This window comes from Zingiber officinale, chromosome 5B, assembly GCF_018446385.1.
Source record: "Zingiber officinale cultivar Zhangliang chromosome 5B, Zo_v1.1, whole genome shotgun sequence".
NCBI lineage: Eukaryota > Viridiplantae > Streptophyta > Magnoliopsida > Zingiberales > Zingiberaceae > Zingiber > Zingiber officinale.
The window spans coordinates 106780281-106800425 of NC_055995.1; the positions used below are offsets into that span (position 1 = coordinate 106780281).

General features: G+C 39.2%; 1 protein-coding gene across 3 annotated transcripts in view; it reads right to left on the reverse strand.

Moving 5' to 3' along the window:
• LOC121985287 (DNA polymerase I A, chloroplastic-like) overlaps positions 1 to 20145 on the reverse strand; it is an 82709-nt gene that overhangs the window by 49712 nt on the left and 12852 nt on the right. For 2 of the 3 annotated variants that reach the window (XM_042538639.1, XM_042538638.1), the window contains exons 2-5: positions 3910 to 3993; positions 2156 to 2316; positions 1684 to 1883; positions 238 to 426 (exon numbers count right to left, since the gene is read on the reverse strand). In XM_042538639.1, coding sequence (XP_042394573.1) covers positions 238 to 426; positions 1684 to 1883; positions 2156 to 2316; positions 3910 to 3993 — 634 coding nt within the window. The remainder of the gene's footprint in view (positions 1 to 237; positions 427 to 1683; positions 1884 to 2155; positions 2317 to 3909; positions 3994 to 20145) is intronic. The other variant, XM_042538641.1, reaches the window with a different exon arrangement.

A 20145-nucleotide genomic window follows, 5' to 3' on the forward strand; every position in this document is an offset into this window, starting at 1 on the left:
GGGATGATGGGGCATTACTAATTGAAATTCAAAGAAAAAAATTCCAAATCCAAAAACAAAGGTTTCGGCTCCAAAAGCCTAAAGGCTAAAACAGATAAACAGTGCAGTAGTTCACAGTTACTTAACAATGTACCATTAACCAAAAAATTATGATTAGTAGACATTAGATTCGAGTACAAAATAATCCAAGATTGGCATCTAGCATTCAGAAATGGTGAAATTAGTGGAAGAACCCACCTTCTTGATGGACGAGTCTTCAAAAAATGGAGCAAATTCCAGTAGTATACTCTTCCCGCCATCTAGAACATCAACCCATATACATGATTTTCCTTCATTAAAATCAGCTTCTGGACCAGAGTAGATACTAAAGCATATGATTTCCCCATGGCCAACTGGCGTCTCTGAATTTTCATCAAAGTTTGTAACCTAAGAAACAACAAATTAAGGCAATAAGATTTTATGAACAAAGAAGTCGGAATAAGTAAAGAATATAAGGACGTTAAGTATCTGAAAAATCTAATTAAATCTTAAACACTATTTGCCATTATGCAGAAGACTCCTCACCAGTACACTCATGCAACCATCTATCTATAGAGCAAAATGTACAATCTCTGTAAGGGGATTATCAAACATAAACTGAATGCCTCGAGGTATATGACCTGACACTGATACAAAACAACCTAAGCAAAATGTTAAGTGATGATGCTGAATACCGGAGATAACCTTTAGAAGATGATTTGAAACTGAACTGATCTAATGTAAACTGGATAACCTATGGGTTTAGACTGTCTTACATGAATGGAAAACTAGAGGAAAAGTAAAAAGACAATAGATTTAAAAAAAAAAGTAATGGGTGAGAAAACTTTCATGGATGGAAAGTTTGACAGATTGACATTTTACTCATTTTAATAAAATTAAACCCCTTTTAATATATTAATTGAATTCAATATGTTTTCTTTATTCCATAACTTAAAATTGAAACCAGATTGTCCACATGAGCAATTATGTGTAATTCCATAGCACCCAGTTTTGCAGAGTAAAAAAAGAAGAAAATAAAAAAGTGAGGGATTTTTATTTTGTTAACCTCCCTAACTTCCATCTTCTCTCTTTTCTTGTTCTATTTTTCCCAAGTAACTAGAGTTGTGAGTCTTACTTCTCTTTCTAGTAGGAATCCATAAATGAAAGAAAAATGCAATAAACAAGGAGAAAACATTATTCACCATAAAGTAATTGTTAACAATAAAACTAGTGCAACTTCAATGCACATCACAAGTTGAGGTTGAATCATGGAGCAATCCCTGTGGAGCTTCAAGTGGATCACCATCAACTTTAGCCTAGTAGTTAACTAGTTAAAGCTCAGCCCAAAGTATTGTCAAAGTTCACAACTGTTGACAAAGTTCATGCATATTCCATCATAATTCTTTTTTATTAAACTACAAAATTTATATTTTTCCTCTCAACTATCTGTCTGCAGAACCACGATAAAAGAGAAATAGGAAATAATTTCAATCATAAATCATTTATTTTCTTGGCAATGAAGCCACAGCCTTTGAGAGATATGATTGAAGTGTCACTCTTGCATAAATTAAGAACACAAACCATAACATTCATATTCTAATTAGTAAACTCCAAATATATCTAGCACTAAATATTATCAAGATAGGCATGTGCCAGTCAACAAACCTCTACATGACATGCATGGATAAATTTCATGTACTTTTTGGTAAGAAATTGAACCACCACTTTAGCTGTTGAGATATTATCAATGACAAGGATTTTGTCATATATACCAGCAAGTTGTTTCTTAGTTACTGCCTTACATGTAGCCCATATCTGTTTAATGGGGATACCAATCTTAGAAGAGCCTTCAACATCTTGGCCACCTGCAAAAAAAATTCAGCAGGTACAGCCTTATTAGAAACATCTTGAGGCACTTCTAGACAAGGATCAATTTGAGAAACTTGAACTGGTAAAGATCTCTTGTGCCAAGTTAACTGGGATGATTCTCTCAGGGTGTGATAAAAAGATGATGTCAATTTCTGACATTTCTGATCAGAACAGTGTTTAACAACCAAATTACTACATCATGGAAAATTGTAGGATATGAGATCCTCATCTATGAAGGCATCACTAGAAAATTCATCTTGGAATTTACCATTGTAGCCACCCCCATTTCCAACTCCACGTCTAAACTGAGCAGCTACTCTTCGAATTTTAGCATCATGGTTTTCCACTGACGCACAACCCTTCACAATTTTCTGGTTATCACTCCTTGACTTTAAGCAAGGCAATTGTGATGTTGAATCAACTTCTTGCCTACATTGAAGAGTAGAATGTGTCATTATATTTAGGCGTATAGAACCTTACAATAATTGATTTGCAATGGTAGCTAATAATAGTAGCATAAAGTTAAATATTTATGCAAAAATGAAAAATAATTTTACAAAGATCATGAGAATCAAAGCAGTAATGTCAAAGTCTTAAAAAGACAAGTAAAAACTAATTGGTTGAAGGTTATTCAAATCAAGTAAATTTTCTGTTAAATTGAAACAAATTTTCTGTTAAATTGAAACAGGCCAACCCAGCAATTAGTTATGATTCAATCCACAAGATTGAGATGTATGTTCAAACAAGTTCACCCATGTGCTAGGGAAACAAGGAGCAGCAACCAAGTGTCACTATGGTCAGCAACCAAGTGTCACTATGGTCTTGGAAATTCATTGGTTAAAATTCTTCTACAAACATCATAATGTATCAAGTTCATTGTCAAAATAATTAATTTTTATCAAGATAATAAAATTGTATTTCCCAAAAGGGAAAGGGACACATATTGCCCATGCTTTGAGAAGTTATGCATGTAGAAGGCTTTAAATAAACTAAGAATCTATTTTCCCATTGGTTAAAATTCTACTACAAGTATCATGATGTTTCAAGTTCACTATCAAAACAATTAATCCTTATCTAGATAACGAAATTGGATTTCCTGAAAAAGAATAAAAGAGACATCTTGCCCCATGTTAGGAGAAGTTATGCACATAGGAGGCTTTAAATAAACTAAGAACTTATTTTCCCAGTGGTTAAAATTCTACTACAAATATCATAATGTATCAAGTTCATAATCAAAACAATTAATCTTTATCTAGATAATGAAATTGGACTTCCCAAAAAGGAAAAAGGAAAAAGGAAACATATTGCCTCCATGTTTGGAGAAGTTATGCACATAGGAGGCTTTAAATAAACTTAGAACCTATTTTCCCATTCTTCTTTATTCTATTTTCTTGAAATGCATAAACTTTAGGTATAACCAAAAAACTAAAACGTCAATACTCTAGTTTCTTTATGTGGTATCTCAAATTAAAAATAAAAATTTCTTAGTTCAGTATTTCACCTAAGAGTGTCAGGAGAGAAAATTGTGTAGCAAATAAGCAAAATGAAAAATGATCCGGGATGAGGAATGATAAGTCTAAAAACGGATCTTATAAAAAAAAATCAGGTATTTTGACTGAAGATTCAATCGAAGATTGAGTAGAGAAAGTTAGAACTTGTTAATTTTGATAAATAATAATTATGATTGATAAGGAACACAAAATCTTTTATTTTCATAAATAGGCATAGTTCATTGCCCATAAAAGTTCAGTTAGACAAACCCAAATGGTATAATCAAAGAATAAAAATGAACAAAAGTTCATAACAAAGTCGTAGCAGTTGCAGATCTGTGATGAAACCAAGTTCCAAGGATAAGAAATTAATAGAATTTTACTTGATGTCGGCCCAAATGTCAGTTTATACGTGATCAACAAAGCAGATATCAATAGTGATTTCTCAAAATCAACTATTAAAACCTGGAACAAAAAAATTCTCGCCAGGTTACAGATATCAAATTGTGTTTATTTTTTCAATTTTACGAACCCAAGTGGAGAAATGGTATCTTCTATGTATAAACAAGTCCCAATTGTAGGTGCAGCGGAAGCCGGCGAGAGCGGGGTGAATTGCCTGAAAAAATAAAAGTATACTCTCTTAGTCTTTCAACTCAAACAGATAGCAGCAATCATAAAAATAAAAGACAGAAATAGAAAAGAGACAGAATTTTAACTTGGTTACAACCTAGGGGTTGTTAATCCAAGGCGGTCGGAAATCGCACTAGCAGAGTCTCCTTCACTGTAGGCGGAGAAGCTTTTTTTACACACTTAGAGTGCTCACTAGTTGCTAGGAATAAATACAGAGTTGAGAATTGAATTGATCAATAATTCCTAGCTCCAGGGGTCTTTTTATAGCCCCTGGAAAGTCTATCCCGAAGGTCCAAGGCGCCTCTAACAGAGGTCCAAGGTGCCTCCAAGTGAGTGATCGGATAGAACTCTATCCGAATGCAAACGGTCAGTTTGACTTGGTTGAAGGCGCCATCAACAAGGACTGAAGGCGCCTTCAAGATGGAGGCGCCTCCAATGCCTGATGGAGGCGCCTCCAAGCTGGCAGCTTTTCCAGCTTGCTTCTTTGCTTCGACTTCCGAAGTTCAGTTCTTTTAGGTGATTCCGGCCAACCGAAATAGGGCTCACCCAAACCCAATTTCCGGCCTTCTCCTCGAGCAGTCTTCCGTCCCGGCTTTACGTCCCGGCTTTACGTCGCGCACGTTCTTCTCGCCCACCGGTGTACTCTTCCGCAGCTCTCTCGTCCTTCGGACGCACCGAGCCCGTCAACTCCCTTCCCGTGTCGTCCTTCTCGCTAGCTGCGTCTTCCACTAGACTTCTTGCGCTCCTAAGCTCCTGCACACTCAGACACACGGATCAAACACAAAGCAGGACCTAACCAACTTGGCTGATCACATCAAAACAACTACGGGGTCCAACAATCTCCCCCTTTTTGATGTGCATTAACCCAAGTTCAAGTTAGATTAAAAATAGACAAACAGTAATTTTAAAGAAAACTACTAAACTAACATGGTAAGCATAAATTTGCAATAGATAAAATTGCAACTATTTAATTAAAAGTTAAAACAGAATTTTTCAAAAATGTTTTTAAAACTCAGAGTTTTGAAAACAATTGAAAACAATCAAATAGTTAAAAAAAATTCTCTCCCCCTAAACTTGTACCTTTCTCTCCTTCTTTGATCACAGCAAAAACGGGGTAAGTAACGATGAATTTTTGAATTTCCCAAAAAAAATTTCTAACATGAATTTTTAGAATTTTGAAAAAATTCTAAGTAATCTGTATTTTTAGAATTAAAAAAAATCTAATAAAAATGAATTTTTAGAATTTTCCAAGAAAATATTTGAAAAACTTTCAAAGCATTATTTAATTCTAGTTTTAATGTTTTTTCAGAAAGTTAATTAAACATATTATTTCAATATTTCAGCTTCCAGGTCGTGGCGAGGCACTTGGCCTTCTTGATTATTGAAGCAACAACCACTTCCTTAGACAGTGTTTTATAAAGAAATTTTAACGTTTAATTTTCTCGCTGAAAGTCCAAAAAAAATATTTAATTTAAGACGGATTTTGGAACTCAATAGAGGTTTCTTTCTACTGGATTAGTCAAATACTTAGGGGGCACATAGTTCTTGGGAATTTTTCTAAGTTGACCTTGATGATGTTTAACATACCAGTTTAATTTTTCATAAATTTTAAGTTTTGATTTCTGAAAAACATTTATTTTTAAACATGCATCATATTTCAATTTTTCAATTTCTATTTTTAAATTATCATTTTCTGATTTCAATTTATCTAAAATTCTATTTAAGTCAGCATTCTCTTTTTCTAATTTGAACAAATCTTTAGAAAGAGACTTAAAAAATTGAAAGGACTGAGTCGGGGTTAGGCTACGTACCTTACTGCCACATTTGGTGATACTCCCCCTTCATCGTCGCTTTCTTCTTCTGATGATCCTCCCCTTCATCTTCGGGAAGATGGTTGGCCATCAGCGCTAATCCGGAGAAGGCTTCGATGTCTGATTCGGAAGAAGACGAATCTGACCAAGTGGCCTTCAGATTCTTGTGCTTGGAGGATTCTGGTTTCTTGTATTTTGTCTTTTCCTTCTCTTTCTTCTTTTTCCTTAATTTTGGACAGTCATCCTTGATGTGCCCTTCTTCATTGCAGTTGTAGCAACGAACCATTCTTCTCTTTCGCTCATGCCTCTTTGTCTGCGATCTAAATTTATAAGAATTAAAAAACTTATTGAAACGCTTTACCAGTAGTGCCGCTTCCGTTTAGTCGATCGAGGCTTCGGAGTCAGAATCGTTTGCTCTTGCCTTTAAGGCAATACTTGCTTTCTCCACTTCATTGGGCTCTGCAATCCAAGATTCATGAAGTTCAAAAGTTGAAAATAGATTTTCTAAAGTACTTACCTCGAAGTCCTTAGAGATGTAGTACGCATCTACTAAGGAGACTCACTCGGAAGTTCTCGGGAAGGCGTTGAGCGCGTACCGGATCGAGTCCTGATTCATTATTTCTTCTCCAAGGTTGCTTAGTTGAGTTATTAGCTCCTTAATCCTTGCTTGGAGTTGCGCTACCTTCTCGCCTTGGTTCATCCGGAGGTTCGTAAGTTTAGTCCGGAGGATATCGCGTCTTGCAAGCTTCGCTTCGGATGTACCTTCGTGAAGCTCCAGGAATATTTCCCAGAGGTCTTTCGTGGAGTCGTAGCTTCCGATCCGACTTACCTTATGGGGTGGCAAAACGTTGAGTAGGTGGAACTCTGCCTTTCCGTTGGCGACAAAATCAGCTTGCTCCTTCTTGTTCCACTGATACTCTTCTTTGTATTTCGGAACTTCAAAACCATATTTCATAGTTAGTAAAATATCGAAGTCGGTTTTAAAAAATACCTCCATCCGGCGTTTCCATGTCGCGAAGTCTCCGTCGAACTTTGGGGGATGAATATTCGCTCCGGCCATCGTCTTGATCGTTATGCTCCAGTCGGCGGTTAGTCCTTCTGAGGCGGTCTGGCTCTGATACCAATTATAGGTGCAGCGGAGCCCAGCAAGAGGAGGGTGAATTGCCTGAAAAAATAAAAGTATACCCTCCTCGTCTTTCAACTCAAACAGATAGCAACAATCATAAAAATAAAAGACAGAAATAGAAAAGAGACAGAATTTTAACCTGGTTACAACCCAGGGGTTGTTAATCCAAGGCGGTCGAAAATCGTCGTAGCAGAGTCTCCGCCTACATCCTTCACTGTAGGCGGAGAAGCCTTTTTTACATACTTAGAGCGCTCACTAATTGCTAGGAATGATTACAGAGTTGAGAATTGAATTGATCAATAATTCCTAGCTCCAGGAATCTTTTTATAACCCCTGGAAAGTCAATCCCGAAGGTCCAAGGCGCCTCCAACAGAGGTCCAAGGCGCCTCCAAGTGAGTGATCGGATAGAACTTTATCCGAATGCAAACGGTCAGTTTGACCTGGTTGAAGGCGCCTTCAACAAGGACTGAAGGCGCCTTCAAGATGGAGGTGCCTCCAATGCTTGATGGAGGCGCCTCCAAGCTGGCAACTTTTCCAGCTTGCTTCTTTGCTTCGACTTCCGAAGTTCCGTTCTTTTGGGTGATTTCGGCCAACCGAAATAGGGCTCACCCGAACCCAATATCCGGCCTTCTCCTCGAGCAGTCTTCCGTCCCGGCTTTACGTCCCTCGAACGCCGCCCACGTTCTTCTCGCCCACCGGTGTACTCTTCCGTAGCTCTCTCGTCCTTCGAACGCACCGAGCCCGTCGGCTCCCTTCCCGTATCGTCCTTCTCGCTAGCTGCGTCTTCCGCTCGACTTCTTGCGCTCCTAAGCTCCTGCACACTCAGATAAAGGGATCAAACACAAAGCAGGATCTAACCAACTTGGTTGATCACATCAAAACAACCACGGGGTCCAACACCAAGCACAAGGGAACACGTTAACCCTTCGAAAAATTAACGATGTGCGTAGAAGGCTTTAAATAAACTAAGAATTTATTTTCCCATTGGTTAAAATTCTACAAACATCATAATGTATCAAGTTCACTATCAAAACAATTAATCCTTATCTAGATAACGAAATTGGATTTCCTTAAAAAGAATAAAAGAGACATCTTGGCCCCATGTTAGGAGAAATTATGTACATAGGAGGCTTTAAATAAACTAAGAACTTATTTTTAAAATTCTACTACAAATATCATAATGTTTTAAGTTCATTATCAAAACAATTAATCTTTATCTAGATAATGAAATTGGACTTCCCAAAAAAGGAAAAAGGAAACATATTGCCTCTATGTTTGGAGAAGTTATGCACATAGGAGGCTTTAAATAAACTTAGAACCTATTTTCCCATTCTTCTTTATTCTATTTTCTTGAAATGCAGAAACTTTAGGTATAACCAAAAAACTAAAACGGCAATACTCTAGTTTCTTTATGTGGTATCTCAAATTAAAAATAAAAATTTCTTAGTTCAGTATTTCACCTAAGAGTGTCAGGAGAGAAAATTGTGTAACAAATAAGCAAAATGAAAAATGATCCGGGATGAGGGATCATAAGTCTAAAAGCGGATCTTATAAAAAAAATCAGGTATTTTGACTGAAGATACAATCTAAGATTGAGTAGAGAAAGTTTGAAATTGTTAGTTTTGATAAATGATAATTATGATAGATAAGGAACACAAAATCTTATATTTTCATAAATAGGCATAGTCCATTGCCCATAAAAGTTCACTTAGGCAAGCTATAATCAAAGAATAAAAATGAACAGGAGTTCATAACAAAGTCGTAACAGTTGCAGATCTGTGATGGAACCAAGTTCCAAGGATAAGAAATTAATGGAATTTTTCTTGATGTCGACCCAAATGCCAGTTTATACGTGGTCAACAAAGCATATATCAATAGTGATTTCGCAAAATCAACTATTAAAACCTGGAATAATAAAATTCTCGCCAGGTTACATATATCAAATTGTGTTTTCTTTTTCAATTTTACGAACCCAAGTGGAGAAATGGTATCTTCTATGTATAAACAAGTCCCAAGCACAAGGGAACACGTTAACCCTTCGAAAAATTAACGATGTGCATAGAAGACTTTAAATAAACTGAGAACCTATTTTCCCATTCGTTAAAATTCTACAACAAACATCATAATGTATCAAGTTCACTATCAAAACAATTAATCCTTATCTAGATAACGAAATTAGATTTCCTGAAAAAGAATAAAAGAGACATATTGCCCCCATGTTAGGAGAAGTTATGCACATAGGAGGCTTTAAATAAACTAAGAACTTATTTTCCCAGTGGTTAAAATTCTACTACAAATATCATAATGTATCAAGTTCATTATCAAAACAATTAATCTTTATCTAGATAATGAAATTGGACTTCCCAAAAAGGAAAAAGGAAAAAGGAAACATATTGTCTCCATGTTTGGAGAAGTTATGCACATAGGAGGCTTTAAATAAACTTAGAACCTATTTTCCCATTCTTCTTTATTCTATTTTCTTGAAATGCAGAAACTTTAGGTATAACCAAAAAACTAAAACGGCAATACTCTAGTTTCTTTATGTGATATCTCAAATTAAAAATAAAAATTTCTTAGTTCAGTATTTCACCTAAGAGTGTTAGAAGAGAAAATTGTGTAGCAGATAAGCAAAATGAAAAATGATCCGGGATGAGGGATCATAAGTCTAAAAGCGGATCTTATAAAAGTGGATGAGAGGGCTGCGACTGATAGTGTACTAGTAGCTGAGACTGCGTCCAGTACTGAACCAGTGGCTGGGGCTGCAAATACTGGACTAGGGGCTGAGGCTGCAGCTGATACGGGGGCCCCACGACAGAACTATGTGGTACCAAGAGGGCACTGGGGTGCTCCTGTCCATGCATGTCATATGTAGCTGCTGCCGGGGGAGCTATCCTCTGTTGGGTATGCGAAGATTGGGCTCTCTGCCCTCCTCGATGAGTCCCGGACTGACTGAGCTGAACTCCATGACCAGAAACTCCGGAAGCAATATGTTGAGCCTTCATCAAACAATCTCGGCTCAGGTGCCCAGGCAGTTTGCAATAATAGCAAACTGAATGTCCCAGGGAGCAGGCTGAGGTGATGTGGTCTCTGGACCCATATCTGGTGCAGCGAATGTCGCTGGCGGATTGTTTCGATTCTGAGAAGACCAAACGCGTCACGATGTAGATCGCCACGACTTGGTGACCAAGCCCAGTACCGACCGCCGATCGCGACAACTCTGCTTGTGTTTTACCTTGGATCATCTTGATGTCCGATCACCGCTTCCTTTTCTTGTCCAGACGCTCTCGGTGGTGACTCTATCATCGGCCTTCCGGTGTCTATGTAAGATGAGTTCCCAGCCGTGAGCTTTACTTGCGATATCCATCCGGTCCTCGAATAAAGCTGCACGACACGGCTGTCCCTCAAGACTAGTTCGCCAACCGATTAAATTCGGCATTGCTCATCATCGATCGGTTGTTATCGCATGACTCGGAAAATCGTAGTCATCCGATATGCTCGTGGGAAATAACGGCTCTCAAAAGCCTCTCAGATCGCCCGGTGATGTTACGCTGCTTTAATTGCGTAACCCACGGTGTAGGCCTCGTCCGTAAATGGAAAGCGATCGACCGCTTTCTCCCACTCAAACAAGTCGTATAGAAGAAGGTCCGCTCCATGGTCTCTAACCGGCTTCGGATCGCCATCTCTCCTTGGAAAGTGTGAATCGACTCTTCATCGACTCGCGCGATCTGGGATCGAGCTCGTGCGACAATATCTCGTGAGATGGGTGGGCAATTCTTTGGGCTAGCGGAACCACTTGGGTGGTGCTTGGATGACCAGGAAGGTACTCCGGTCTTCTGCGTAATTTGGGCGTATCTGTGGTACCGCAAGGTCGAGATGGGTGGTCGCAGTTGGAGGTACGGTGGGTGATGGTACAGAAATGGAGCAACCCTTGGTCTTGGTCTTAAGTACATCTGGGTCCAAGAGGTGGTGCTTGAGTGCAGTAGGCTCGACCCGAGCGGTCTTTGGGTATGCCGGTGGTACCCTGGTGGTACAGTAAATCGGTGAGGGTGGAGTGCGGCCGTGCGGTGAGGTAGGTACCTCAAAGGAGTCATCGGTCAAGAGCCCGACGCCAGCAGATATCCCGAGTCTGCATTCACGGCCTCATACCTGGGGATCTCTGCAGTCATTGCGGAGATTGTTCTCTTACGTGGCCGTCCTGCACCACGTCTCGCAACTACTCGGGTAGATCTCCTCATAGCTGTTAAGTTATAACACAAATATCACTACAAGTATAAAAATTATAAAATTACCTTTATACCTATTTGTCGTCTGGAGATGTTCCGTCGCTGTCCAGTCCTATTTTACCTCAAAATTCCGGACGAGAAAATCGCCGTACAAATCCGAAAATAAATACCCAAGTTAACTAGCAAACTTGGGCTAACCCTAAAATCCAAAACACTAAAAGCAGGTATCGTAACCCGCTCTGATACCAATAAATTGGTATCAGATTAATCTCGAAAATCCGTAACACGGAAAAAAAAAACAAACAAACAAGTATCGCTAACCTGGCTCTGATACCAAATAAATTGTCACGCCCCGGGGGAGTTGCTGCCAAAAGAAATTTCGGCAACACCTCCCATGTACGGATGACAATCTGAAACTTTCTACATCCATCCAAATACCTCGGTCAACACGGCCGGAACAATATATATAAATATAAGCAATCACCACGTAGTTTAATAGTAAAACTAAACAAATGCAACGTTAAGGAAAACCAAGTCAAAAATCCTACTCAACTACACTCATAAAGCTCAAAACCGATATCCTACTTCACTACACCCATAAAACACAAATCACAACGAACTCACCTTTTCTGCCATCGAGGTAGGCATGTAGCAAAAACACATCCAAATAAAACTCATCGACAATAAAGGTAACACAATATCCAAGTGTCAAACTAGTACAAGTCTAAAAAGTACAATAAGAAAAAACCAAAAGATAAAACACATCCTTGCGATCTGCAGGGGACTAGCGACTGGAACCCCTCCGGACAGCCTCAACCTGAAAATAGTAAATATCCACGGGGTGAGTCAACTCCTCAGCGGGTAATGTTGACATGCATAGTAAGAAAATAACAACTAGTACTAATCATGAGTACAGTCTCCTGATATAAGAATGATAAATGCAACTGAAATAAACAGGAAAAAACTGTACTAACCATGACCTAGTGTATGGATAATCAACCGAGAAGTATAGGAATCAGATGCGTGTCAAACAAATCATCCGATATCAAGTGCAAAGTGACCCACAAGCAATAAATGCATCAATGCGCGTGATGCCAACGATACGTATCTGGTCACCCCTCTGCGATCGATCGTCTCACACGATGATGAGACCGAGTGGGTAGGGCTGTGACAACCGCGCGCTCTACCATCCTCGATGGGTGACCGAGTGGATGGGATCTTGTCGAGTACACCTATCCTCCTACCCCAAATCATAAGTGGGGAGCTCAATGCTCTCATCTCCACAGCAAGTCCAGAGAAGGATCCTCGGCTACCACTGCGTCGCACTACCCGTGGCGGACCAACGAAGCCAAGCAGAGCTATCGATACCAGCTGCGTCTCGGACCAGTGAACTATGAGCGAGCGTCTGCCTACCACGTGAGTCACCGGTGACTAACAGCGCACACCTAACATACCACTAACCCATGGTAGTGGTGTGAGATCTATGTGGCGATGTGCTCGATAATGGAGCCAACTATCACACGATGTCTGATCATGCGAGATGGTGCGTGATACTAAGCGTGGGAATATCCGAACCTATCCATCTACGTAATGTGTACCGTAAAATACATTGACGAATCAATGGTGCAGGTACGCGGATCGGATAAGGTATAAAACCTAGGTCACGAACATAATAAAACATGGTTATGTCACTACCCTACAAGCGTAAAATCGGTAGGTACTTATAACTAGAGCATAACGATCATATTTCTAGAGTATCCCCTTATGAGGTGGATAAAAAATACAATCATTACTATTTGTTAAAAACATTACTATGTATATCAAATGACATATCTAAAACGATAAGTCAAAGTACCCGCCTCGAATATAGATCGAATCGAACCAATCCGATGTTGAGACACCGTCTCGAATCACAGTTGATCCTGTCCGAACCAGGAGTCAACGGAAGCTGGGGGTGTGGCGCTTCTTGCTCGATCCTCAAGTGCTCCGGTGAACCTGCAACAAAACCGAGCCGGGGGGTGTCCCGGCGACGGCCCTCCGACGCTTAAGTTAGGCGAGGGAATAGAGGAAGAAGGTGGCTGCAGAATGAAGACTCGCGTACCTCCGGTGAGGAAATGGAGACCTTATATAGACCTCTCGAAGGAGCCTAGGCGCGCCAATCAAAGCAATCACCTGCTTTCGACCATGCCCAGGTATGGGTGCATCGGAAGGACCAGTGCCGGTGTGATTTATCGAGAAAGACGTCCGTGAAGCCCTACGCTACTACGTCGACCTCTCCGTGATGTGACGAGATCCTCCTCGTGCAAACTTGTATGCGGCTAATCATCGACACGCCTCTGACATCCCATATCCGAGCCGAGCAGGCTAATCTTCGTACCCTCGCCCTTATCTTGGCCGAACGGACCACCCGCTCGGCCCTTCGGTCCCAGCCGGGAAGACACCCCGCTCGGCCATTCGGTTCTCCCGCCTTGGCGTCGGAAACCCAAGCCCATGGCTGGGTTATCTTTGGTTCCGCTCGGACCTACTCAGCTGCTCGGCGCGGCCATTAACCGCTTAGTCAGCCCTCCATCTGTCCTCAAGCTGAGACCCTTCAGGAAGTGGATCCCCCATTCTTACCGCCGGATCAACAGTCCTGTACCAATTAATATGTATATTTTATTTAGCTAAATCTAAATAAGTAGATAAATAAAATCTCTAATACTAAATTAGGACAAAATCCTAATCAACACATAAACAACTAAGGAAGAATTTTCTTCCGGCATCAAACCAAGTCTACACACTTACCCTAATCTGAAACCTCAGTCGGTGATCCACAGCCAGAGACAACTTGCTGCTAGTAAACCTGACCGAAGCGAGATAAATGGTGTTGCCCTCTAAATCAAATACCCTTCAACACCAAACACCACTGATCTTTAGGTTCTGTCTATATCACCTGCATTTTAGTGTCCAGATCAGAATGAACTCAAGAATCATCACAGCCAACAACCAGCTAATCCATAACAATTTGTGCACCTTACCTACTCGATATTCCCTCTGCCGGCGATTGGTGGTGAAGATGGAAGACCCGATGGTGAGGTCTAGGGCACGGGTGAAGCAACTAGGGCTTGGATCTTTGCCTCTAGTTGAAAGCCCACTCGTGCAAGGGTGGCGGTGGACCAAGTCTAGGGCACAGGAGCGCTGCTGCTTGGCGCGAGGAGGAAGGGAAGCTTCAGCGGCGCCCAGGGACCAGACCAAGGGTTCGGCTGGCCGATTGACTCCCTGCGGCGTCGGCGTCGGGGAAAAGAGAAGAAAGGTGGAGGCTCGGCACAGGACCTCTCGTTGGCCGAAGGTGACTCCGAGGGAGGAAGAAACTTGGCCGGCGGTAAGAAGAGAGGAGATGGGTCGGCGGAAGGATCTTAGGGCACAGGTGAGGAGCTGCGCGATAGGGAAGAAGAGAAATGGAGAAGAAAAAGAAGTGTCGGGCACGGCTTTGTACTCTCGGGGGAGAAGGAAACCGTCGCGTGCGGTTAGCGCACGACGTCGGGCGGGGAAGAAGACTCGGGTGCGCGGAGGAGGAAAGAAAGAAAAAAAATAAGAAAAAGAAAATAAAAAGGAAATCAGCATTTCCTCGCTTAAATGGGGTAGCCCAAACAGACTTTCCCCGTAAACGAAGTCATACGGTCTCCGAAAAATTCCCAGAAAATTTCTAAAAATTCCGAAAAATTTCCTTATCGTTATCCACCATTTTTCGGTATTTTACAAGGTATTTTGACTGAAGATACAATCTAAGATTGAGTAGAGAAAGTTTGAACTTGTTAGTTTTGATAAATGATAATTATGTTTGATAAGGAACACAAAATCTTCTATTTTCATAAATAGGCATAGTCCATTGCCCATAAAAGTTCACTTAGGCAAGCCCAAATGGTATAATCAAAGAATAAAAATGAACAGAAGTTCATATCAAAGTCGTAGCAGTTGTAGGTCTGTGATGAAACCAAGTTCCAAGGATAAGAAATTAATAGAATTTTCCTTGATGTCGGCCCAAATGCCAATTTATACGTGGTCAACAAAGCAGATATCAATAGTGATTTCTCAAAATCAACTATTAAAACCTGGAACAATAAAATTCTCGCCAGGTTACAAATATCAAATTGTGTTTATTTTTTTCAATTTTACGAACCCAAGTGGAGAAATGGTATCTTCTATGTATAAACAAGTCCCAAGCACAAGGGAACACGTTAACCCTTCGAAAAATTAACGATGCGCGTAGAAGGCTTTAAATAAACTAAGAATCTATTTTCTCATTGGTTAAAATTCTACTACAAACAGCATAATGTATCAAGTTCACTATCAAAACAATTAATCCTTATCTAGATAACGAAATTGGATTTCCTGAAAAAGAATAAAAGAGACATATTTGCCCCCATGTTAGGAGAAGTTATGCACATAGGAGGCTTTAAATAAACTAAGAACTTATTTTCCCAGTGGTTAAAATTCTACTACAAATATCATAATGTATCAAGTTCATTATCAAAACAATTAATCTTTATCTAGATAAACAAATTGGACTTCCCAAAAAAGGAAAAAGGAAACATATTGCCTCCATGTTTGGAGAAGTTATGCACATAGGAGGCTTTAAATAAACTTAGAACCTATTTTCCCATTCTTCTTTATTCTATTTTCTTGAAATGCAGAAACTTTAGGTACAACCAAAAACCTAAAACAGCAATACTCTAGTTTCTTTATGTGGGGTCTCAAATTAAAACTAAAAATTTCTTAGTTCAGTATTTCACCTAAGAGTGTCAGGAGAGAAAATTGTGTAGCAGATAAACAAAGTGAAAAATGATCCGAGATGAGGAATCATAAGTCTAAAAGCTGATCTTATAAAAAAAAATCAGGTATTTTGACTGAAGATTCAATCTAAGATTGAGTAGAGAAAGTTTGAATTTGTTAGTTTTGATAAATGATAATTATGATTGATAAGGAACACAAAATCTTTTATTTTCATAAATAGGCATACTACATTGCCCATAAAAGTTCACTTAGGCAAGCTCAAATGGTATAATCAAAGAATAAAAATGAACAGGAGTTCATAACAAAGTCGTAGCAGTTGCAGGTCTGTGATGAAACCAAGTTCCAAGTATAAGAAATTAATAGAATTTTCCTTGATGTCGGCCCAAATGCCAGATTATACGTGGTCAATAAAGTGTTAGAAATATTCTAAGATGGTAGAACGTGACATAAGCTTGATCCCATAATCAAGATTTCTACCGTAAAGCGAATCTTATCAAGTATATGAACGAATTTAGAGAATAAGAATTACCTGCGTTGAGCGCCGACATCATTGAAGACTCGATCTTCACCTCTTTCGCTCTACGAGGGGAGATGGATTCCCGTGTACTTCTTAGGGTTGCCGTAAGCCGTCGTGTGTAAAAATATGTAAGAAGCATCCAAATAGGCTACACCTAAGTGTCTATTTATAATAACAACAAACCCTAATTCTTAATAGGTAGAGCAAGAGATGGGACCGGCCCAATAAGAAATACAATCACTAGTCCGTCCATCAAGACTTTAGTTATTGGGCTAATTAAATAAATTATTAAGGAATAACCCAACTAATTATAATCTGTAGGCCAACATTATGGATTGGACCCCGTCGAATCCAACATTCTCCCACTTGGCCAAAGGATATAATTAGCTTCAAAATGGGTTTAATATACCGGCAACATTATATCTTTAATAATCCACATCATCTAAATGTTTGATCGGATATAGGCCGAGATCTAAAATCATATGTAATAGATTCGTTCCTAACTCACAATCTTACACTATCGATGTTATGGTTCAATAAACATAAGTAGTTCTTCAATGATTTATTTATAATGCTTAACGCTAATGCGCAAATAAAAGCTATAAATCACATGATCATAAATAGGATCCAAAACATTACAAATGTGATCACAAATCAATATCCAAATCAAATAAATACCCTCTCTAAATTAAAGCTTGCAAAAAGTCCCAAGTTATGCATATGCTCGCGAAACATCTTAGGAGGCAAGGTTTTTGTCAATGGGTCCACCATCATAGCACCAGTACTAATTTGCTCAATGGATATTAACTCGTTTTGGATCCTTTCCTTCACAACAAGATACTTAACGTCAATATGCTTGGAAGCACTACTTGACTGGTTGTTCTTAGAAAAGAATACGGCAGCTTGGTTATCGCAGAATATTTTCAATGGTCTGGACATAGAATTCACCACTTAAAGCTCCATGATAAAATTTTTAATCCATATAGCATGGCACGATGCCTCATAACATGCTACAAATTCAGCTTCCATGGTCGAAGAAGCTGTAATAGTCTGCTTTGTACTTTTCCACGAAACAGGTGCTCCAGATAACATATAAACATATCCAGATGTAGATTTTCTAGTATCGAGGCATCATGGGTAGTCAGAATTAGAATATCCAATGACCTCGAGAAAATCTGATCTCCTGTAAATGAGCATGAAATCTTTTATACCCTGTAAGTATCGTAGAACTTTCTTTGCATTCTTCCAATGATCCATTCCTGGATTAATTTCGTATCGACCAAGCATGCTAACAAATATGCGATATCTGGACGCGTACACACTTGAGCATACATTAGACTTCCTACAGAAGATGCGTAACGAAATTGCTCCATCTCATTAAGCGTCAACTGGGTCCTAGGACACTGTGATAAACTGAGCCTGTCGCCTTTATAGACCAGTGCAACTGTGGAAGAACAATTATGCATGTTGAATCTTTTAAGAACCTTTTCAATATAGGCTCTTTGAGATAGACCCAACATACCACGAGATCTATCCCGATGAATTTCAATGCCTATAACATAAGAGGCTTCACCGATATCTTTCATATCAAATTTACTTGATAGAAAATCTTTTGTCTCTCGTAACATGCCTAAATCATTACAGGCAAGTAAAATATCATCCACATATAGTACGAGAATGATAAATTTGCTCCCACAAATTCACATAAAATGCATTGGTTGACAACGTTCTCCTTGAAACTAAATTTACTAATCACCTCTAGAAATTTCAAATACCACTGTCGAAATGACTACTTAAGACCATAAATGGGTTTCTTAAGTTTGCATACCATTTGTTCCTTACCCTCAACCAGAAATCCTTCTTGTTGCATCATATAAATATCTTCATGCAAGTCACCATTAAGAAATGCAGTTTTGGTATCCATTTGATGTAGCTCTAAGTCAAAATGAGCTACAAGGGTCATAATTATACGGAACGAATCCTTTTTAGACACGGGTGAGAAGGTTTCATTATAATCAATACCTTCCTTTTACGTAAACCCTTTAGCAACCAAACGGGCCTTGTATCATTCGACATTTCCTTGAGGACTCAGTTTGGTTTTAAAAACCCACTTACAACCTATCGATTTGAATCCTTGAGGTAAGTCTACAAGGTCCCACACATTATTTAATTTCATTGATGGCAACTCTTCATTCATGGCTTCAAGCCATTGAGGTGTTTGGTCGCCTGTCATTACATCATTAAATGATGTGGGATCATTCCCAACAGAATTGTCACAGCCATCGAAATCGATAAAGTCATCAAGAGTAGTTGGCTTTCTCACTCGTTCTGGCCTTCGTAAAGGTGGGTCATGAACAATAATAGGAGAAGGTTCATCAACGTGGTCTGAAACATTAGGCATCGTCTCATTATTTGATGATCCTCCCACAGAATCAGGGATAATCAAATCTCTTGAAATAATGGGAACATTTAAAATTTCACGTTCCTCTTCAAGAATATTTTTGCGAGACGTGCTACCACCACAATTACCAACATCTTCCAAAAATATTGCATGTCTAGTTTCAATTATTCTTGTGGTATGTGATGGACAATAAAATCGATAACCCTTTGAACGTTCTGGATAACCGACGAAATAGCAACTTATTGTCTTAGGATCAAGCTTTCGTACATTTAGGTTGTAAATTTTAGCCTCTACAGGACATCCCCATACACGCATATACCCAATATTTGGTTTCCTTTGCGCCCATATTTCATAAGGGGTTTTAGGCGTAGATTTAGTAGGAACACGATTTAATATATGCATAACTGTCTTAAGAGACTCAACCCAAAGATACTCAGGTAAAGAAGTTTGGCATATCATACTTTGTACCATATCCATAAGGGTACAATTACGTCTCTCAGCGACACCATTTTGCTGAGGCGTGCCCGACATAGAAACCTGAGCAATAATGTCACATTCTTTCATAAATAAGGCAAAAGGTCCAGAATTATGACATGAGTCGGAGAATCTTCCATAATATTCTCCTCCTCTATCAGATCGAACCACTTTAATCTTTCGATCAAGTTGGTTTTCAACTTCAGATTTATAATCCTTAAAAACCTGGAGTGCTTCAGATTTCTCACGAAGGAGATAAATATATCCATAACGAGAGTGGTCGTCAATAAAGGTGATGAAATAGCGATGCCCATGGATACCAAGAGTATAAGGACCACTGATATCAGTATGAATCAGTTCTAATAGTCCATTACTTCGGGTGGCGTCACGTTTATTCTTTTGTGCAAATTTTTCTTTAATACACTTAATACATGTGTCGAAATTAGAGAAATTTAATGAATGAAGTATGCCATCTTTAATGAAACGTTGCATTCTGTCCCGAGATATATGGCCCAAACGTTCATGCCATAGTATTGAAGAATTCTCATCCATTAATTTTCTTTTGTTGTTGATTTGGGCTATACAATTTTCATGCATGGATTCCAATATGTTCGCAGAATAAGCATTTAAACATAATTTAAAGAGGTCTCCCTCTAACATACCAGAACCAACAATTTAGTTGTTTAATGAAATGGTAAAACCTTTATTCTCGAACAAGATAGAATAACCATGAGCGACAAGTCGAGAAACTAAAATAAGATTTCTTGTAATACTGGGAACATAAACAGTATCAAATAAATCCAATTTGAAACC